Source organism: Microcaecilia unicolor, chromosome 5 (assembly GCF_901765095.1).
Source record: "Microcaecilia unicolor chromosome 5, aMicUni1.1, whole genome shotgun sequence".
Classification (NCBI taxonomy): domain Eukaryota; kingdom Metazoa; phylum Chordata; class Amphibia; order Gymnophiona; family Siphonopidae; genus Microcaecilia; species Microcaecilia unicolor.
In genome coordinates, this window is record NC_044035.1 from 9,132,800 (window position 1) to 9,155,796 (window position 22,997).

Consider the following 22,997-nt stretch of genomic DNA (forward strand, 5'->3'; position numbering starts at 1 on the left):
TGCACACTGACGCTCAGCGGTCTCCGGCGCAGCCGCGTTTGCTGCCAGCCCCAGCTCAGCGGTCTCCGGCACAGCCGCGTTCGCTGCCTGCCCCCTAATCTTCTTTCTTCTTGCTCCTCTTGTGCACACCGACGCTCAGCGGTCTCCGGCACAGCCGCGTTCGCTGCCTGCCCCCTAATCTTCTTTCTTCTTGCTCCTCTTGTGCACACCGACGCTCAGCGGTCTCCGGCACAGCCGCGTTTGCTGCCTGCCCCCTGCTCTTCTTTCTTCTTGCTCCTCTTGTGCACACTGACGCTCAGCGGTCTCCGGCACAGCCGCGTTTGCTGCCTGCCCCCTGCTCTTCTTTCTTCTTGCTCCTCTTGTGCACACTGACGCTCAGCGGTCTCCGGCGCAGCCGCGTTTGCTGCCAGCCCCAGCTCAGCGGTCTCCGGCACAGCCGCGTTCGCTGCCTGCCCCCTAATCTTCTTTCTTCTTGCTCCTCTTGTGCACACTGACGCTCAGCGGTCTCCGGCGCAGCCGCGTTTGCTGCCAGCCCCAGCTCAGCGGTCTCCGGCACAGCCGCGTTCGCTGCCTGCCCCCTAATCTTCTTTCTTCTTGCTCCTCTTGTGCACACTGACGCTCAGCGGTCTCCGGCGCAGCCGCGTTTGCTGCCAGCCCCAGCTCAGCGGTCTCCGGCACAGCCGCGTTCGCTGCCTGCCCCCTAATCTTCTTTCTTTTTACCCCTCCTGTGCATGCTGACACTGGGTCAGCGTGCACAGGAGGAGTAAAAGGAAAGAAGAACAGGGGGCAGGCAGCGAACGCGGCTGTGCCGGAGACTGGCGCTGAAGGATTCGGCTAGCGAGGGTTGGGGACCCCGCCAGCAAAGGTATTTGTTTCTGAGGGGGCGAGGCGGTGGGTGGGCAAGGAGGCGAGGTGAGGTAGTGGGGGGGGCAGGGCGGCACTCAAAATGTGCCCCAAACCTTGGGCTGTGGCCCCCTCCCACCGTGAGGTCTGGCTACGCCCCAAATGTTTAATCGTTGAGACTGTGGTGATAGTTGCAGAAAGCTGGGTTTGGGCTCTGCACCGCACGGTCCTTCTCAGCAGCAGTTTTTTTACTACCTGCTGCGCTGATTCTTCCAGCACTGCGAAAACCGCACCCTCAGGCGCGCGCGCGCGCTCCGGGAGTCAGGTACTGCTGGTGTCCAGGGGGCGGCGCGCGCGCCTCTAGGCATAGGTGCGGCAGCAGTCGTGTAACGCGCTCGCGCGCCCCACCCGGCCGTCTCGTGCTCCTTTGCCAGCGCGCGTGCCGAGCCCACTTCCGGGGTAGAAGGAACCGGCTTTCCTGGTCTTCTTGTCTTCAGTCCGGCGATCCTGGAACGTTTTCCCGTTCCTCCCCCTCCCCCCAGACATGGACAGTTCGGAGGACGAGAAGCAAATGGAGCTGATGGCGAGCTTGAAGGAACAAGGTAAGGAGCAGCAGCAGGAGTGAGGTGCAGTCACGCCCAGGTGCTGCTAGAGACAATGGATGGCCGGACGGTGTCCGGAGTCCCGGGCACCAGCTGGCTCCATGCACTGTGGCCACAAAGGGTGGGACTGTGCACGTGCCCAGCTTGCACCCCAGAACAGCTCATGGACATGTCTGAGCAGGTGCATGATTGCCATCCCGTCCTGGACACGGCTTTTGCATGTGCATGTCAAGACACATGTGCAGTCAGTGTGGAAGAAGAAAATAACCACGTGTGCTAGCAAAGATCCGGGGTGTAGGAATATCTGGGACGAAGGGAAGGACGGTCAGTGTCTTTTATGCCAGCACAATGAAATGGAATAGGGTTGACATCTTCATCCTCTAACTGTGTCAGTGTTCACGTCTTGTTTCCTGGCAACTAAATACCTCAACAGGTGACACACACACACACTTAAATCTGTTGTTTGTACTCTGTGACCACAAAGGATACAAAACAAAGTATCATGTCTAGAGAAAACACACTTAGGATTTGTGATTATATTAACACTCCCCTTGCATTGAAGTTTATGTAATTTCTGCTTTTACTATGCTGGGTAGGAACCTTGTCAGACCAAAGATCATCAAGCCAAGCATCCAGTCTCTGACATGACCACTTGGAAGGACTCAACTGATCCAAAGGGGGAGACTCATTCTCCGCTGCTCTCAAGAGATAGGAGAGATCATCCTCATGTCAGTCTAGCTAGCAATAATTATTAAACCTGATCTGCAGACCTTTAAACCTAGCTCTTTTGCAATAGATTCCATGGTTGTGTCTAGACTGGAACAAAAATACTTTATCAATTTGTTTTACTTCTGTCACCACTAAGCTTCATGGATGTCTCCTAAGTTCCTAATACTGTTTGAGCAGGTGTTAACTACCCTGTTTCCCCGAAAGTAAGACATCCCCTGAAAATAAGACCTAGTAGAGGTTTTCCTGAATTGGTAGATATAAGGCCTCCCCCGAAAGTAAGACCTAGCAAATTTTTGTTTGAAAGCAGGGCTGCCGAGAGCCAGAGAAGGCCGCCCCCGGGCCGCCCCCCTACCCGAGGTCGCTGGGCCCCCCCCCCCCTCCGTCGCTCCTGGAACTAACCTTAAACGCCTTCTTTCACCTTCGCAGCAAGCAGCAGCAGGGCAGATCTCACCTTCCTTCCATGCCCCGCCCTCGCGGATGTTACGTCAGGCAAGGGTGGGACACGGAAGGAAGGAGTGGCCTGCCCTGCTGCTGCTTGCTGCGAAGGTGAAAGGAGGCATTTAAGGTTAGTTCCAGGAGCGACGGAGGGCGGGCGGGCCAACCCCGATGCTTCCCTGAAAAATAAGACAGCCCCTGAAAATAAGACCTAGCGCATTTTGGGGGGCAAAAATTAATATAAGACAGTGTCTTATTTTCGGGGAAACACGGTAACTGTTCTGCATTACTGTGTTTGTAAATTCCTGAAATCTTGTTAGCAATGTATTAATGTCCTCGGGATTTGGGGGGTCTTCATCTCAGTCAGAGCCAGCTTTAGCTTGGGGACCCCTCGCTGTGAACTCCCCACCCCTCCTCTGCTTGGATGACTCATCTGTTGTGGTTAAAAGGCTTCACTAAGGGATCCACTGACTTCCGCTCTCTTCAGAAGTTGGCACACGTATGAACATAGGCAGTGCAGGTACTGGGAATCCCGTGACAGCTTTGCTAGCCAGTTAGCAGAAACTGGCTCTAGGAATAGAAATCCCCAAATAGTGAACCATTGTGTGGATCAAGAATTTCAGCTCTTTAAGAGTTACCTGGTGGCGGCAAGGTAATGAAATCGGAAGCACATTATGGTTATTTCTTTAATATGCATCTCAGTATTTCTTTCAGGAATCAGAGCTACAAGTTCTTATATACAAGTCAACAATCAAACAGATGTTCAGGCCACTGCCCCCATACTGTGCTTGAATTAAAACACTCTCCTACATAGTAACATAGTAGATGACGGCAGAAAAAGACCTGCACGGTCCATCTAGTCTGCCTAAGACAAACTCATATGTGTATACCTTATCTTGAATTTGTACCTGTCCTTTTCAGGGCACAGACCGTATAAGTCTGCCCAGCAGTATTTCCCGCCTCCCAACCACCAGTCCCGCCTCCCATCACCGGCTCTGGTACAGACTGTATAAGTCTGCCCTCCCCTATCCTCGCCCTCCCAACCACCACCCCCTCTTCCCCCCACCTGCTCCGCCACCCAATTTCAGCTAAGCTTCTGAGGATCCATTCCTTCTGCACAGGATTCCTCTATGCTTATCCCACGCATGTTTGAACTCCGTTACCGTTTTCATCTCCACCACCTCCCACGGGAGGGCATTCCAAGCGTCCACCACCCTCTCCGTGAAAAAATACTTCCTGACATCTTTCCTGAGTCTGCCCCTCCTATCCAAATTGTATTCAAACAAGGAAGTAGTATTTATTGCAGAGATTTCATGCCATATACAGTCTCTGTTCCAGTGGTAGCCTGACGTCAGTATAAGTAGTTTAGACTTTTATGTTGTTCTAGTTGTGGAGTTATTAGATGGTGCCAGATTACAGGGACGGGCTACTGGTAACCTTACTAATGGTCTTCAGCAGGTTAAAGCTTACTTTTCTTAAGAACATAAGAATAGCTATACTGGAGCAGACCAATGGTCCATCTAGCCCAGTATCATAGTAAATGACGACAGATAAAGACCTGTACGGTCCATCCAGTCTGCCCAACAAGATAAACTCATTTTACATGGTATGCGATACTTTATACCTGAGGAGCTTAGCCGAGATTGGGTGGCAGAGCTGGAGGCGGAGATAGTGCTGGGCAGACTTATACGGTCTGTGCCAGAGCCGGTGGCGGGAGGCGGGGCTGGTGGTTGGGAGGCGGGGATAGTGCTGGGCAGACTTATACTGTCTGTGCCAGAGCCGGTGGCGGGAGGCGGGACTGGTAGTTGGGAGGCGGGGATAGTGCTGGGCAGACTTATACTGTCTGTGCCAGAGCCGGTGGCGGGAGGCGGGGCTGGTGGTTGGGAGGCGGGGATAGTGCTGGGCAGACTTATACAGTCTGTGCCCTGAAGTGCACAGGTACAAATCAAAGTAGGGTATACACAAAAAGTAGCACATATGAGTTTATCTTGTTGGGCAGACTGGATGGACCATGCAGGTCTTTTTCTGCCATCATTTACTATGTTACTATCAGTTTGATTTGTCCTTGCCATTCTCAGGGTACAGACCGTAGAAGTCTGCCCAGCACTCTGTTTCCACTAAAAGTTCTGAAGCTAATGTCGAAGCCCCTTAAAACTTCCAGCAGCAGCCAGTCCTGGCAGAATCCCAAAGAGTAGTAGGATTCCATGCTACCAATCCCAGGGACAGCAGTGGCTTTCCCCATGTCTGTCTCAATAGCAGGCTATGGACTTCCTCCAGAAACGTTTTTAAACCCAGCTACATTAACTCAGTGGCATAGCCAGTATGGGGCCTGGGCCCCCGTAGATTTGCCCCTGGACCCCCCCTGCCGACCACCGTCTCGACCCCCCCTCCTGCCGCCAACCCGCCGTCGCCTACCTTTGCTGGCGGGGGACCCCAACCCCCGCCAGCCGAGCCGATGTCCTCCTCTTCCCAATCCCGCGCAAGGCTTCGTTCTAGTGCAACGTGCAGGACGTCAGACTCACAGAAACAGAACGAAGCCTTGCGCCGGAAGAAGAGGACCTCGCTGGCTGATCTGCAAGGCTTCGTTCTGTTTCTGTGAGTCTGACGTTAACGTGTAGGATGTCAGACTAGAATGAAGCCTTGCGCAGGATTGGGAAGAAGAGGACCTCGGCTCGGCTGGTGGGGGTTGCGGTCCCCCGCCAGCAAAGGTAGGTGACGGTGGGTTGGCGGTGGGGGGGGGGAGTCGGCGGCGCCGGGGGGGGGGGGGGCTAAAATGTGCCCCATCACCTCGGGCTCTGGACCCCGCTCCCGCCAAAGTCTGGCTACGCCCCTGGTAAAAGGACCCCTGAGCGTCCCCTAATCTCAGTACTTTTTGAAAGAGTAACCAGTCGATTCATGTTTACGTGTTCTACACCTACAAAATCTTGAGTGAAGTTCCTGGTGTGCGTTGAGAATGGATTTAACCAGCTATGATTTAGCGCCAGCCTTTTTAAGCGGTAGTTCAAGGTAAATTATTTCTAGGTATAGTAGGTCGTTTCCTGCCATATAGAACCAGCTGAGTCTGTTCTTTTATTATCTAGAGCTATTTGATAACCCCATTCTTGATGTAAAGTGATTGATGCTGACTGCACCAGAGTTCACGTTATTAAGACACCCTTCATGTTGGCGGACACAAAGCTCATTTTTAAAAGAGAAAAAAGGATCAAAAGTGGCATTTGGACGTTTTTCAAAACTTGGATTTGTGACATTTTTCTCTGCAGTGCGTGCAAATCACAAAGGGGCATGTTGGGGCGGGATCTGAACATTCACGAAACGTGGAACATTTTTCTGCCATAATGGAACAAAGCAAAAACGTCCAGGGCTAAAAGTTTGATGTTTTGGTCTAGTCCTGTTTTAGTCATGCCTAAGACACAAAGAGGTTCCCTAAATAATCAGATGACCACCGGAGGGATTGAGGCATGACCCTCTTCCTTACTCCCCCAGTGGTCACTGACCCCCCCTTTCCATCCCCCAAAGCAGGGCCGCCGAGAGACTGAGCCGGGGCAAGGCTGCCCCACCCCAAGGATTGCCGCCACCCCCCACCTCCCCTCCCCCCAATCGCTATTGCTGTTGCCTCCCTCTCCCCCAGGCCGCCGGCGCCGCAGTCCCATCTCCACCTTCCTACCCTTAGCTCCCTTCTGTCTGCCATCTGACCACCTTCATTTAAAAAAACCCCTCAAAATCGGCAGCGCATTGCCTTGTGTGTGAAATTGGCAGATCACCGGGGGCGGGCCTTCCCTCACTGTGTCCCGCCCTCCTCTGATGTAACTTCCTATTTCCGCGAGGGCGGGACACAGTGAGGGAAGGTCCGCCCCAGGCTATCTGCCAATTTCACACAGAAGGCGCTGTGCTGCTGATTTCAAGATTTTTTTTTGTTTTTTGAAATGAACGTGGTTGGATGACAGACAGAAGGGAGCTAAGGGTAGGTAGGTGGAGACTGGGTACTGTGGTGCTGGTGGCCTGGGAGCAGGAGAGGGCGAGAGACCCCGGCGCCGGGCCCTCCTTGGGAGTCCTGGACCCGGGGAATTTTGCTCCCCACTCTCAGCGGCCCAGCCCCAAAGATGTGAAACAGTACATACCAGCCCCTATGACAGCTTCATATGTTATGACCAGTCCTGCTAGAGCAGCAAGCAGGTGCCTGGAACAGTCTAGTGGTCGGTGCAGTGGATTGCAGAGAAGGGGACCCAGGCCTGCATCCCACTCTTGGTGGAATGTGTGAGCCCTCCAAAACTCACCAAAAACCTACTGTACCCAAATGTATACCACTGCAGTAGCCATTATGCCAGAAGGTATCACCTATATGTAGGTACAGTAGATTTTTGATGGGTTTCGGAGGTTGCCCCATACAATATAAGGGGACAATGGTGTGATGTGTACCTGGGACCTTTTATGCTTGCCCTGGGGTTTGTAGTATGGAGTGTTGCCACAATTTGGGTTTCTGCCAGGTACTTTTGACCTGTCTTGGCCACTGTTTGAAAAACAGGATACTGGGCTAGATGGACCACTGGTCTGACCCAGTATGGCTACTATTGTGTTCTTATCCCAATGGCTTGTTTTGGTATGTTTTTCCCTTGGACTTTTTTTTTTTTTAATGATCCTAAAAGATAGATGCATTGAGCATAAAAACATCTAGCAAATGCCTATTTTCCAAACAAAAAGTTGGACATTTTTCTGGTTTGAAAATGGCCTCGTTTGCTACTGAATTTTTGGACATTTTTCCCAAAATGTCCAAAATCGGATTTAGACATCGAATCAAAAATGCCCCTCCATGTCTGTCTTTGTCAAACAGTGGGATTTTGCTTCTAGAATTGTTCCAACCTGAAGGTTGAGAGTGATCTTTGTTGTTGGATAGTTCTTCAAGGCCCTTTCGTGCTTTTGGAACTGGAATCTCCAGTGGCAGACATCCAGATGTGTCTGGGAACCATTCTAGGGGCTAATGGGCCAATGATCAGAAGTAAACGCAGGCGCTAGAGGCTGTTCGTGCCATACTAGAGCCTGCGTTTGCTACAGCCCCATGATCAGAGCCCCTGCGCTCGCAGACTCTGAACGCAAGTAGCGTGCAAATGCATGAAAAATGGGGCTAAACTTATTCATCCCCAATGATCAGCAACCAGCGTGCCAAAGATTGGCACTCTGGCTGCGGTAAACTTTACGCCAGCTCGGAGCTAGAGTTAGGGTTTGCAGACCATTGGGGAGGAATAGTGAGCCCTGTCCAGCATGCATTTGCATTCTAGCAGGCCCCCGTTCCCCCCAATGCAGCAGCCCCCTGCAGGAACCTTCACCCGACCAATGACCCCCCCCCCCCCCCAGCGACAGGGGGCTGGAGGTGCAGTGGACCTCCGGGTCCCCCGACCGCCCCTGACATGCTCAGGGGGGGCTGGAGATCCAGTGGGTCTCCAGCCCCCACAGTCCCCCAGCATTCCTGAGATGTTCCTGGGTCCCAGTGGGCTGCGGTCAATCCCCCTCACCCACCTGGTGGTCTAGCTGCCCTTCCCCACCCCCTACCTTAGGTTGGAGAAGGGAGGTGGCCTCCCTCCTCTTCCATCAGCGCCGCCTGCAAAATGGCAGCACCCAGCCCTGCCCAGTGCATCCATTTTTCAGGCAGCACCAATGGAACAGGAGGGAGGCCACCTCCCTCCTCCAACAAGGTAGGGGGGTGGGGGGATTGACCGCGGCCCAGTGGGCCACCAGGGACATCTCAGGAATGTTGGGGGTTAGGGGGGGCTGGAGACCCACTGAATCTCCAGACTCCCCTGAACCTGTGTCTGGGGGGGGGGGTCAGGGGGACCCGAGGTCCACTGGACCTCCAGCTCCCATTTTGCCTGGCTCGGGGCGGGGGTAGTTGGGGTCTGGTGGTCCATGGACCTCCAGCCCCGGTGTTTGACAGGTCTGGGCTTTTGACAGAAGTGCGGGAGGATCAGGCACAATCCTCCCGCACTTCTACCCCATGATCAGAGAGCATTGCATCCTTAAATTTGCATGCAATGCTCTCTGATCATAGGCGCGGTAAAGCCCCGCGCTGTTTGGAACAATGCGGGGCTTTTGATAATCTGCCCTTAAGTGCTATTAACTCCCATCTTCACAGCCTCCGTCTCTAGCATAGGAACAAATACTTGTTTCCTGCATTTCAGAGTACTGCGGGGAGGGTATGGGACAAAGCAGGTGATGGTTATTCCCCAGTGCGAACTGGAACTACTGGAGGTGATCCCTTTTTTAAAGGAAAGTTAAACACCAGTGAGCTAAATCTATGAGCGATTTTCAGGTATCGAGACTATTAAAGTAGGTCTGAGGTTGTTGGAGGAAAAGCTCTGTATCCCGTGATCTACAGACGAGTCTACACCCCAGTATCTGTATAAATTAGCAAACACCCTTGTTTTCTGATTAGTCTGTGTGTCCCCCCCCCCCCCCCCCCCCCCCCCCCGCATCCACCCATTTACACTGTAGTCTATTAGGATAGTGAAAAAAGGAAAACTCATACTATGGGGTTTTTTTTTTTTTAATCTGACACTTTAACTCCTTAGTCAGAAACTTCCTCATAGATATTTCTGGAATGAAAACAGGACTGCGTTAAAGAATGCATCTGAGCCCCATGCTGGGAATGCCTGCTTTGTTTTTCTTTGTATATTCCATATTTTGGGTTTCTGCAGCTATGACCAGAAGCACCTGTTAAAAGTCCAAAGCATTATAACAGGATTTTTGTAAAGCTAATAAAGACATTATAGTTTGGTATAGAACTGTTATATTAGCTCTTATTTAGCACTTTAGGGTTCAATACGTGAAATGCACCTATCCATATAGTAGCAGCTGCTGTACGGATCCACTGGATGGTGCCAGGGCGGAGTGATGGAGTTCTGCCTGACTACCACTAGTTGGCGAGGTTCAGCCACTATCTGACTAGCAATGCAGATTGTTAGGCCTGCAAAAAAGGTTCCCTCAGCCTAAACTATACAGCTATATGGATGGTGGCTGAATTTCTCTGCTGTCCTTATTTATTCAGCACCACCCACGATCTGGACAGCGGCGATGAATATAAGGAATGGATTTAAAAGCTGTGGTCAGTGTTTGAAAACATGCTGACTGCTGCATGTGAATATTACTACTACTACTACTTATCATTTCTATAGCGCTACTGGACGTACGCAGCGCTTCACACTTGAACATGGAGAGACAGTCCCTGCTCGATAGAGCTTACAATCTAATTATGACAGACAGGACAAGTAAGGGATAAGGGTTAGGACAGACAGGACATATCAGGGATAGGGGACAGTTGAAGGTTTAGGGGTTAAAAGCAGCATTGACCTGTTAAAGAGTTCATGGGGACAGTATTTGTTGGCTGTAACTGAGGTCCTGATGATCAGAAGCCCCCACGCTGTTCCAAACAACATTCTAAAAACAGCGTGGGGCTATAATGCCTCTATGATCAAAGCTAGCTATCTGTCTACCCCACCCTCCCACTCCTTCCCCACGGGGGGGGGGGGGGGGAGGGGGGGGGAGCTACCTCTCCATAGTAGTAGTAGTTGGAGGAGGGAGAAAATAGCACTCCCTCCCTCCTCTTCGGGTGCCTTCTCAAAATAATTTGCATCTCACCCTTCCTGGTGCATCCTGGGATGCGCTGGGCGAGGTTTAACCCTTATATGGAAGTTAAGCCCCACCCAGCGTATCCCAGGATGCACCAGGCAGGGCAGGACATCGCTATTTTGAGAAGGTGCCTGAAGAGGAGGGAGGGAGTGCTATTTCCTCCCTCCTGCAACTACTACTACGGAGAGTAGGCCGCTGGGGGGAGGGAGGGAGGATGGGTTAGCTAGATAGACAGCGGTCCCACTGAACCACCAGGATTTTTGTGTTTTGGGGGTGAGAAGCCTGGAGGTTCACTGGACTTCCAGGTCTTGTGTTTTGGGGGGGGGGGGGGCGGGCTTATGTTTGACATGTCCGGGAGAAATTCCCGGACCTGTCAAACCTCTTCAGTGGGTCTCCCCCATTTGTCCCTCACTGGCAAACCCTAACACCAGCTCCAAGCTGGCGTAGAGTTTGCAGAGGGAACAGCGCCCTTGTTTGGTGTGCTGCCTGTTGATCATGAGGGAGGAATGTGGGAGACCCTTGTTTGCATGCATTTGCATACATTTAGTGTTCAGGGCCGACGAGCATGTTCTTATATGCACTCGATGGCTCTGATCATTGGGCGGGGAGCAAATGCAGGCTCTACTATGGTGCTGTTGGCCTCTAGCACCTGCGTTTGCTTCTGATCATCGGACTTCTGTCCGGGGGGTGGAGTTTCAAAATGGCGGCACACTAACCCCGTGGCATATCTCCTTTAGTGAACGCTGCGAGTTAAAAAGATTTTCCTGTTTTCCAATATGCCTCACACAAAACGTAAAGGACTGGTAAGAACTGCTGCCCCTTCAGTTCGAACCTCCTCTCCATCGCAGCGAACTATTGAGAGCTTTGTCGTGAGGACCCCAGACTTAGAAACCGGAGGACGCCCTGCTGTCTCTTCAGTAGGAGAACTGAGAGATTTAGGGCTGGACGTTTCCGCCGCCTCCTCCTACTGGATCACCATCTCAGCTAGCGATTCCTCCGTCGGGAAGCGATGTAGGAGGTATCCTTGAAAGGGGCGCTGAGCAGATGAGTTTCAGCAGAGGATTGGGTTCTTCGAGCCCACTTAACCAACTTAAGGTGCCACTAGTGAAGCCGACAACGGTTACCTTAGAGAGCATCTGGGAGGCGTTACAACAACTCGACACCAAATTGACCAGCACAACAGAGGAAATTGCTTCGTTAGTAAGTACTGTTGATTTATTTTCTAAATCGTTAGAAGCCATAAAAAAAGATTCTTACAATCAAACCAATGAAATAAAGGAAGAGGTAAAGAAATTACAAGTATTTTCAACTTTATCTATTAAGGACAAGAATTGGACGCACAGGAAAATAGAACAAATTGAAAATTATAATCGCAGATTGAATTTGCGATTTCTTAATTTTCCTGTGTTTATGGGGGTTTCCCCTCTAGACGCCTTTAAGAAATATCTAATAGAAAACTTAAAGTATTCTTCAGAACATATTCCTCCAGTTAATCGAGTATATTATATAATGAATAAAAAAAAATCGGATGAAGCTTTAAACATGGAACAACAGACTGAAAAAGAAAAAAATCAAGAACAATTGAACTTAATAGATATTCTAGAATCTTCCTCATTTGAAATTTTAGAACGTAAGACTTTAATAGCCTCTTTCATTTTTGAACAAGATTTAGAAGCGATTATACTTTAGAAATTCTCAACTTCAGTTTTATGGCGAAAAGATTTAGATTTATATGGACGTTACAAAGCAAACGCAAGATAGAAGACGATTTTTCTTGACTTTAAGGAAAGAGGTTTTGGCTATAGGAGCCTCATTTCATCTTAATTACCCCTGTAAATGTGTGGTAAAATATATTGGGCTCAAATATATTTTTTTTGATCCAGAACACTTAAAGACCTTTATAAATGATAAGAAGCTGAGATCAAATTGATGTCCAGATTGAGAATATGAATAATTAGTCTGTGTGGGTGCAAAGCATTTCTTTGATTTCATACCTAATTTATCTCCTGAAGAATGTTTATACTCTTCCCTCACTTTATAAGGTCTAAAGAAGACTAGTACTACAATATTCTTTGTTATAATTTTTTTTTACATATATTTAATTTTCCTTAAGTATTTAATGGGTTATTGTAATATATAGAAATATTTAAGTCTGATTTTCTCTTCAAGTGTAATACTTGTAATTATATTGTAAAGCATAAATAAAAATTTAAAAAAACAAACAAACAAACAATAGACTTCTGTACCGCTGATACCTTTAGGTTTTTAGTGGTTTACAATAATTAAAAAGCCAAGATAATCTCTTGGGAAGCAAAAAACAGAGGAGCCCTTTTAGTAAAGGGATGGTGCTTGGCAACAGGCTTGCGGCACCGCCAGTCCACGACTACCGCAGGAGCCCGACGGTCGTTCCCACCCCCAGCGCGTGACATTTCTGGCGCTACAAAAATATTTTCTATTTTTTGTAACGCCGGTGCTTACCCGGCGGTTATCACCCTTCAGTGGGTGGTGGTAAGTGCTCCCCTCCCCCCCACCAATGGCCACGCGGTAAGGGGGCCTCAGCGAGCATCAAAAACGTGCGCTGACGCTAGTGCAGGCCCCCTTTTACCGTAGCTTATTAAAAGGACACCAGAGAATCTTATTCAAGAGCTAATTTTAACAAACTTCTTAAAAAGCTGAGTTTTTACCTATTTCTTGAATAAGAAAAAAGATAACTGAGCAGCAAAACAATTAATTAAAATCACTCCAAGACGTCAGTGCTTGAAGTTCAAGAAGTCTATCAAACATTTTAAATCGTTTTACTCCCTTAATAGATGGAGGGATGAAAAGTGAATTGTGAAATGATCTTCTTTCCCTATTATTGGAAATAAATTCCATATGATCCATTATATAAGTTGGGCATTCATCATGTAGGATCTTATATAGAAAGCAATAGAATTTGAACATAATCCTCACCTCTGTACGCAACCAGTGCAATTCAACAAAATATGAAGAAATTTTATCCGACTTCTGTAGTGAAAAACAAATAAGTACATAAGTAATGCCACACTGGGAAAAGACCAAGGGTCCATCGAGCCCAGCATCCTGTCCACGACAGCGGCCAATCCAGGCCAAGGGCACCTGGCGAGCTTCCCAAACGTACAAACATTCTATACAATCAAGCCATTGTGACATCACTAATGAGGTTGGCTCTTATTGGTGGAATGAGCCACTATGACATCACAATAGGTTAAATCACTATGTAATAAAAGTGAGCCAAGTAGAGGACATAAGTACATAAGTAATGCCACACTGGGAAAAGACCAAGGGTCCATCGAGCCCAGCATCCTGTCCACGACAGCGGCCAATCCAGGCCAAGGGCACCTGGCGAGCTTCCCAAACGTACAAACATTCTATACATGTTATTCCTGGAATTGTGGATTTTTCCCAAGTCCATTTAGTAGTGGTTTATGGACTTGTTCTTTAGGAAACCGTCCAACCCCTTTTAAAACTCTGCTAAGCTAACCGCCTTCACCACGTTATCCGGCAACGAATTCCAGAGTTTAATTATGCGTTGGGTGAAGAAAACGCATTGCTGTGTTCTGGACTGTTTGCAATCACTGGATAACTTGTCTAGGCTCACACAAATAGATAACATTACAATAGTCCAACTTGGACAAAAGCAATGCCTGTACCGATAATCCAAACTGCTCAAATTCAAAATACTTTCTTATGCTGCTTAAATGCTTCAAAATTTAAGCAGCATATGCCTGGAATAGACTTCCTGAGCCGCTATGTCAAGCTCCATCTCTGGCCATCTTCAAATCTAAGCTAAAAGCCCACCTTTTTGATGCTGCTTTTAACTCCTAACCCTTATTCACTTGTTCAGAACCCTCACTTTAATATTCCCTTGTTTGTCCTGTTTGTCTGTCCTAATTAGATTGTAAGCTCTGTTGAGCAGGGACTGTCTCTTCATGTTCAAGTGTACAGCGCTGCATACGTCTAGTAGCGCTAGAGAAATGATAAGTAGTAGTAGTAGTAGTAGTGTTTGAGATTCCAGAATCTTGCTACTGTTGGGATTCTGCGCGGAATCTTGCTACTCTTTGGGATTCCGGAATCTTGCTACTCTTTGTCCTTATGCCTTATTTGTCCTGTTTGTCCTGATTAGATTGTAAGCTCTGTCGAGCAGGGACTGTCTCTTCATGTTCAAGTGTACAGCGCTGCATACGTCTAGTAGCGCTAGAGAAATGATAAGTAGTAGTAGTAGTAGTAGTAATAGTAGTGTTTGGGATTCCAGAATCTTGCTACTGTTGGGATTCTGCGCGGAATCTTGCTACTCTTTGGGATTCCGGAATCTTGCTACTGTTGGGATTCTGAGCAGAATCTTGCTACTCTTTGGGATTCCGGAATCTTGCTACTCTTTGTCCTTATGCCTTATTTGTCCTGATTAGATTGTAAGCTCTGTCGAGCAAGGACTGTCTCTTCATGTTCAAGTGTACAGCGCTGCATACGTCTAGTAGCGCTAGAGAAATGATAAGTAGTAGTAGTAGTGTTTGAGATTCCAGAATCTTGCTACTGTTGGGATTCTGCGCGGAATCTTGCTACTCTTTGGGATTCCGGAATCTTGCTACTCTTTGTCCTTATGCCTTATTTGTCCTGTTCGTCCTGATTAGATTGTAAGCTCTGTCGAGCAGGGACTGTCTCTTCATGTTCAAGTGTACAGCGCTGCATACGTCTAGTAGCGCTAGAGAAATGATAAGTAGTAGTAGTAGTGTTTGAGATTCCAGAATCTTGCTACTGTTGGAATTCTGCGCGGAATCTTGCTACTCTTTGGGATTCCGGAATCTTGCTACTGTTGGGATTCTGAGCAGAATCTTGCTACTCTTTGGGATTCCGGAATCTTGCTACTCTTTGTCCTTATGCCTTATTTGTCCTGTTTGTCCTGATTAGATTGTAAGCTCTGTCGAGCAGGGACTGTCTCTTCATGTTCAAGTGTACAGCGCTGCATACGTCTAGTAGCGCTAGAGAAATGATAAGTAGTAATAGTAGTGTTTGGGATTCCAGAATCTTGCTACTGTTGGGATTCTGCGCGGAATCTTGCTACTCTTTGGGATTCCGGAATCTTGCTACTGTTGGGATTCTGAGCAGAATCTTGCTACTCTTTGGGATTCCGGAATCTTGCTACTCTTTGTCCTTATGCCTTATTTGTCCTGATTAGATTGTAAGCTCTGTCGAGCAAGGACTGTCTCTTCATGTTCAAGTGTACAGCGCTGCATACGTCTAGTAGCGCTAGAGAAATGATAAGTAGTAGTAGTAGTGTTTGAGATTCCAGAATCTTGCTACTGTTGGGATTCTGCGCGGAATCTTGCTACTCTTTGGGATTCCGGAATCTTGCTACTCTTTGTCCTTATGCCTTATTTGTCCTGTTTGTCCTGATTAGATTGTAAGCTCTGTCGAGCAGGGACTGTCTCTTCATGTTCAAGTGTACAGCGCTGCATACGTCTAGTAGCGCTAGAGAAATGATAAGTAGTAGTAGTAGTGTTTGAGATTCCAGAATCTTGCTACTGTTGGAATTCTGCGCGGAATCTTGCTACTCTTTGGGATTCCGGAATCTTGCTACTGTTGGGATTCTGAGCAGAATCTTGCTACTCTTTGGGATTCCGGAATCTTGCTACTCTTTGTCCTTATGCCTTATTTGTCCTGTTTGTCCTGATTAGATTGTAAGCTCTGTCGAGCAGGGACTGTCTCTTCATGTTCAAGTGTACAGCGCTGCATACGTCTAGTAGCGCTAGAGAAATGATAAGTAGTAGTAGTAATAGTAGTGTTTGGGATTCCAGAATCTTGCTACTGTTGGGATTCTGCGCGGAATCTTGCTACTCTTTGGGATTCCGGAATCTTGCTACTGTTGGGATTCTGAGCAGAATCTTGCTACTCTTTGGGATTCCGGAATCTTGCTACTTTTTGTCCTTATGCCTTATTTGTCCTGATTAGATTGTAAGCTCTGTCGAGCAAGGACTGTCTCTTCATGTTCAAGTGTACAGCGCTGCGTACGTCTAGTAGCGCTAGAGAAATGATAAGTAGTAGTAGTAAAAGAAAGGAAGAGCTCTTAATCAGAGCATTGAGTTGAGGGCTAAAGTCTGGGCAACATAAACCCCGGTGTCTTTATAAGAGAAAAAAGTGAATATCTAGTTTTTCACCATTATTTGGTCCACTGAAGGGTCCGGATTGTTTGGTCTTAATGGTGTTTAACTTGAGTCAAAAGTGTAACATTCAGGACCTAATCAATGTTACACATCTTTGAACAATTTGTAGATAAGTAAATCGGAATTAACAGTGTAATATCATCGGTATCACTGTAAGTGATATAATTCTCTCTGGTGAGTTCCATATCCAAAGAATGTAAAAAGATATTAAACAATGTAGGCGACAAAGGAAAACCCTGCAGGAGTGGAGGAGTAGCCTAGTGGTTAGTGCAGCGGACTTTGATCCTGGGGAACTGGGTTCAATTCCCAGTGCAGCTCCTTGTGACTCTGGGCAAGTCACTTAATCTTCCATTGCCCCAGGTACAAATAAGTACCTGTGTAAACAACTTTCAATGCAAAAAAAAATATCCCATTCTCTTTCCCTCCACAAGGATTCCTCCAAACTATCCTATAACTTTCCATTATGTTTTACTTTATATGACCTAGAAACCTTTTTAAAAAATCAGCGTTAGATTGGCCATTCTCCGCTCTTCCGGTACCATGCTTGATTTTAAAGATAAATTACATATTAAAAACAATTGTTCCGCAAGTTCATTTTTCAGTTCTATCACTACTCTGGGATGAATACCATCCAGTCCAGGAGATTTGCTACTCTTCAATTTGTCAAATTGCGCCGTTACGTCCTCTAGGTTTATAGAGATTTCATTCAGTGTCTCTGACTCGTCAGCCGTGAATACCATTTCTGGCACAGGTATCTCTCCCAAATCTTCCTCGGTGAAGACCGAAGCAAAGAATTCATTTAAACTCTCCGCTATATCTTTGTCTTCCCTGATTACCCCTTTTACCCCTCGGTCATCAAGTGGTCCAACTGATTCTTTTGCTGGGTTCTTGGTTTTAATACACCTAAAAAAATGTTTACTATATGTTTTTGCTTCCAACGCAATCTTTTTTTTTTTCTTTCAAAATTCCTGTTTGCCTTCCTTATGCTGTTTCTTATTGTTTTCAATTGGTTCCTTCTGTTTTCTGAAGGATTTTCATTTAGTTCTAATAGCTTCCTTCACCTCACTGTTTAACCATGCCGGCTGTCGTTTGGTCTTCTTTCCTCCTTTTTTAATACATGGAATATATTTGGCCAAGGCTTCCAGGATGGTATTTTTGAATAGCATCCAGACCTGATGTAAATTTTTGACCTTCGCAGTTGCTCCTCTAAGTTTTTTTTTTTTTTTTCACCGTTCTTCTCATTTTATCATAGGCTCCTTTTTGAAAGTTAAATACTAACGTATTGAATTTCCTGTGTGTACTTACTCCAAAGCCAATATCAAATCTGATCATATTAAGATCACTGTTTTCAAGCTGCCCCAGCACCATTACCTCCTGCACCAGATCATGCAGTCCACTAAGGACTAGGTCTAGAATTGTTCCTTCTCTTGTTGGCTCCTGCACCATCTGCTCCATAAAGCAGTCCTTGATTTCGTCAAGGAATTTTTCTTCCCTGGCATGCCCTGATGTTATATTTACAGATTGAAATTCCATGTGTAAAGGGGAAAAGGATAGTGATAGGAGTGTACTACCTGGCCAGGATGAACAGATGGATGTACAAATGTAACAAATCAATAAATAAAAAAACATTTCTACATCTATCTGTTCATCCTGGCCAGGTGGACGGTAGTACACTCCTATCACTATCCTTTTCCCCTTTATACATGGAATTTCAGTCCATAGGGATTTCAAGATGTTTTGTTTCCTGTAGAATTTTCAATCTATACAATGCTATCCCTCCACCAATTCGATCTACCTTATCACTACGATATAATTTGTACCCCGGTATGACAGCGTCCCACTGGTTATCCTCCTTCCACCAGGTCTCAGAGATGCCTATTATATCTAATTTTTCATTTAGTGCAATATATTCTAACTCTCCCATTTCATTATGCTTCTGTCATTCGCATATAGACATTTCAAACTATGAGCCTTGTTTACTAAGCAGCATTACAGGCGTGTTAACATTTTTAAAGCGCATTAACCATGTTCGTGTGTGTGCTGTGTAGACATGCTAAAAACACTAATACACCTTGGTAAACAGGGCCATATGCTTGTCCTTCCTATTTACGTCTTGCTCAGTAGTTGACAGTGTTAATTTGCAATCTTTTGTCTGATTCTCATTTAACGACACTTGATCTACTATGATCTCTTTTGCAACGTCGCTATTGGGATACCCTATCTTCCCTGTTTTGGTGATATCTTTGAAAGATTTTTGTTCCGAACCATACGTTTTTGAACGACTGTCTTCCAGGCGAGATTTACGCCATCTCATTTCCAGTTTCTGTCATTCGCGTTTAAGGATCCGATGTTCTGGGGAAAACCAAGGTGAGCGTTTGTGTGTGGAGCATAAGACCTTTTCCAGTGGTGCCGTTCTCTCTAAGGTCTTGGCTAAGTGTGTATTTCAAATGTCAACCTGTTCTGACACTATAGTTGTCCTTTCATCCACATGTGAGTGGTCCAAGACCTCTAGGAAATTCTCAACAGTCAGCTATTTTTTTTTCTCTGACCTCCTTCGAAACTCTGGGAGGTGCCATTTGTTTCAGATGGTCAGGTTGGGAAAATTTAATTAGAAAATAGTCTGACCATGATAGGGATGTTATTTCAATACAATTCGAAACAAGGCGTGTTTAGCCACTCCTATCCTAGCTGAGATAATATTAAACCATCTCCGACTTCATATGCAACTTTCTTTAAATTACTCACCTTACTTTCTAACTGTTCTTACTCTCTTACCTCTCTGTATGTTCCATCTTTGCATTACCCTTCACTATCAATTAAAATGTTCTATTACGTATTGTCTTGATATTGTAAGTAGTATACTATGCCATACTTTTGTTATTTGAATATTTTTACTGCTGTAATTGCCTATTGCCCATGTTTTATCTATTCGTACTGAGTACTGCCTTGAGTGAATTCCTTCAAAAAGGCGGAAAGTAAATCATAATAAATAAATAAATACTGTTATCCCAGAACTCTGGGATGTCAACCCTTTATAGAATACCAGGTCTAGTATGTGACCCCTTTCGTGGGTTGGAGAATTGATCACCTAGTGCTGTCATTGTGTCACCTAGTGCTATTGTGGAGGGGCATAATCGAAAGGGACGCCCGAGTTTTGATGAGGACGTCTTCGCAAAATGTCCCGATGCAGAGGCGGGGGAACCCGTATTATCAAAAAAAAGGTGGACGTCCATCTTTCATTTTGATAATAAGGTCGGGGACGCCCAAATCTGGAAATTTAGGTCGTCCTTAGACTTCGTCGTTTCTGATTTTCAGTGATAATGGAAACTGAGGACGCCCATCTCAGAAAAAAACAAATCCAAGCCCTTTGGTCATGGGAGGAGCCAGCATTCATAGTGCGTTGGCCCCCCTCACATGCCAGGACACCAACCAGGCACCCTAGGGGGCACTGTAGTGGACTTCAGAAATTGCTTCCAGGTGCATAGCTCCCTTACCATGTGTGCTGAGCCTCCCAACACCCCCCCCCCCCAAAACCCACTACCCACAACTGTACACCACTACCATAGCCCTTATGGGTGAAGGGGGGCACCTAGATGTGGGTACAGTGGGTTTCTGGTGGGGTTTGGAGGGCTCACATTTACCACCACAAGTGTAACAGGTACGGGGTGGATGGGCCTGGTTCTGCCTGTCTGCTGCGATGGACCCGAGTATGACATTTGAGGCTGGCAAAAAATATTTTAAAAAAAATTTTTGAGGGTGGGAGGGGGTTAGTGACCACTGGGGGAGTAAGGGGAGGTCATCTGGTCAGTTCGGGGCACCTTTTCGTGGCTTGGCTGTAAGAAAAAAAGGACAAAGTCGTCCAGTGCTCATCAGGGACACCCTTTTTTTCAATTATGGGTTGAGGACACCCATGTGTTAGGCACGCCCAAGACCCGCCTTCGCTACGCCTCCGGAAAGCAGTTGGGGACGCCCAAAATCAGCTTTTGATTATGCCGATTTGGGCGACCCTGAGAGAAGGACGCCCATCTCCCCATTTGTGTCGAAAGATGGGCGTCCTTCTCTTTCAAAAATAAGCCTGATTGTGTCCAGAAATTACCAACCTAGGGTTATTCAGGGTCACTTGAGTAATCAGGTCTAGGAGTTCTTGCACAGATAACGTGTTGTTACGAGGTGCCCGGTATACCATGAGCAGACAGATTGGTTTCTCCTCTTTAAGCTGGATTAAAACAGATTCTGATTTATGTAGCTGGAGGATGGAGATTCTGTGTAGTTTGACTGTATCCCAAATCAAGCCTGCTACCCCTCCACTCCGTCTTCCTGGTGTTGGTTGATGTTGGATGTTGAAACCTCTTGGGCATAGTTCAGCCAGTTGTAAAACCCCCACTTTCATCTAGCCAGGTTTCACTTATTCCTAGAATGTCAAGATGCTGTTCATGTATGACATCATGGATCACTGAGGCGTCCTCAGCCAGGCTTACCTCAAATGGCTTACCTCAGTCAGGTCACGATTATGGAACTGTGGTTTCAGCGTCAGATGCTGGGGATTCAACTCTTCTCTCCTTGGGTCTCTTTAACCTCAGCCTGGCCCTGCTGTGATGTCATAATGCCTCATTCCACCAATAAGAGCCAACCTCATCAGTGATGTCACAATGGCTTGATTGTCCTATGCTTGACTTGCTTTTATTACATACTAGTAAAAAAGGCCCGTTTCTGGAACGAATGAAACGGACGCTAGCAAGGTTTTCCTGGGAGTGTGTATGTTTGAGAGAGAGAGCCAGAGTGAATGTGCGGGTGTGTGACAGAGTGAGACTGTCTGTGTACATAAGTACATAAGTAGTGCCATACTGGGAAAGACCAAAGGTCCATCTAGCCCAGCATCCTGTCACCGACAGTGGCCAATCCAGGTCAAGGGCACCTGGCACGCTCCCCAAACGTAAAAACATTCCAGACAAGTTGTACCTAAAAATGAGGAATTTTTCCAGTCCATTTAATAGCGGTCTATGGACTTGTCCTTTAGGAATCTATCTAACCCCTTTTTAAACTCCGTCAAGCTAACCGCCCGTACCACGTTCTCCGGCAATGAATTCCAGAGTCTAATTACACGTTGGGTGAAGAAAAATTTTCTCCGATTCGTTTTAAATTTACCACACTGTAGCTTCAACTCATGCCCTCTAGTCCTAGTATTTTTGGATAGCGTGAACAGTCGCTTCACCTCCACCCGATCCATTCCACTCATTATTTTATACACTTCTATCATATCTCCCCTCAGCCGTCTCTTCTCCAAGCTGAAAAGCCCTAGCCTTCTCAGCCTCTCTTCATAGGAAAGTCGTCCCATCCCCACTATCATTTTCGTCGCCCTTCGCTGTACCTTTTCCAATTCTACTATATCTTTTTGAGATACGGAGACCAGTACTGAACACAATACTCCAGGTGCGGTCGCACCATGGAGCGATACAACGGCATTATAACATCCGCACACCTGGACTCCATACCCTTCTTAATAACACCCAACATTCTATTCGCTTTCCTAGCCGCAGCAGCACACTGAGCAGAAGGTTTCAGCGTATCATCGACGACGACACCCAGATCCCTTTCTTGATCCGTAACTCCTAACGCGGAACCTTGCAAGACGTAGCTATAATTCGGGTTCCTCTTACCCACATGCATCACTTTGCACTTGTCAACATTGAACTTCATCTGCCACTTGCACGCCCATTCTCCCAGTCTCGCAAGGTCCTCCTGTAATCGTTCACATTCCTCCTGCGACTTGACGACCCTGAATAATTTTGTGTCATCGGCGAATTTAATTACCTCACTAGTTATTCCCATCTCTAGGTCATTTATAAATACATTAAAAAGCAACGGACCCAGCACAGACCCCTGCGGGACCCCACTAACTACCCTCCTCCACTGAGAATACTGGCCACGCAATCCTACTCTCTGCTTCCTATCTTTCAACCAGTTCTTAATCCATAATAATACCCTACCTCCGATTCCATGACTCTGCAATTTCTTCAGGAGTCTTTCGTGCGGCACTTTGTCAAACGCCTTCTGAAAATCCAGATATACAATATCAACCGGCTCCCCATTGTCCACATGTTTGCTTACCCCCTCAAAAAAATGCATTAGATTGGTGAGGCAAGACTTCCCTTCACTAAATCCGTGCTGACTTTGTCTCATCAGTCCATGTTTTTGTATATGCTCTGCAATTTTATTCTTAATAATAGCCTCCACCATCTTGCCCGGCACCGACGTCAGACTCACCGGTCTATAATTTCCCGGATCTCCTCTGGAACCCTTCTTAAAAATCGGAGTAACATTGGCTACCCTCCAGTCTTCCGGTATTACACTCGATTTTAGGGACAGATTGCATATTTCTAACAGTAGCTCCGCAAGTTCATTTTTTAGTTCTATTAATACTCTGGGATGAATACCATCAGGTCCCGGTGATTTACTACTCTTCAGCTTGCTGAACTGACCCATTACATCCTCCAAGGTTACAGAGAATTTGTTTAGTTTCTCCGATTCCCCCGCTTCAAATATTCTTTCCGGCACCGGTGTCCCCCCCAAATCCTCCTCGGTGAAGACCGAA

At 46.9% G+C, this 22,997-nt stretch overlaps 1 protein-coding gene across 1 annotated transcript in view; it reads left to right on the forward strand.

Moving 5' to 3' along the window:
• Positions 1-1,244: 1,244 nt before the first annotated feature.
• The window catches only part of LOC115469892 (shootin-1-like), a 174,803-nt gene continuing 153,050 nt past the window's right edge, over positions 1,245-22,997 (forward strand). Inside the window, exon 1 of the mRNA XM_030202648.1 lies at positions 1,245-1,445. Coding sequence (XP_030058508.1) covers positions 1,388-1,445 — 58 coding nt within the window. The 5' untranslated portion in view covers positions 1,245-1,387. The remainder of the gene's footprint in view (positions 1,446-22,997) is intronic.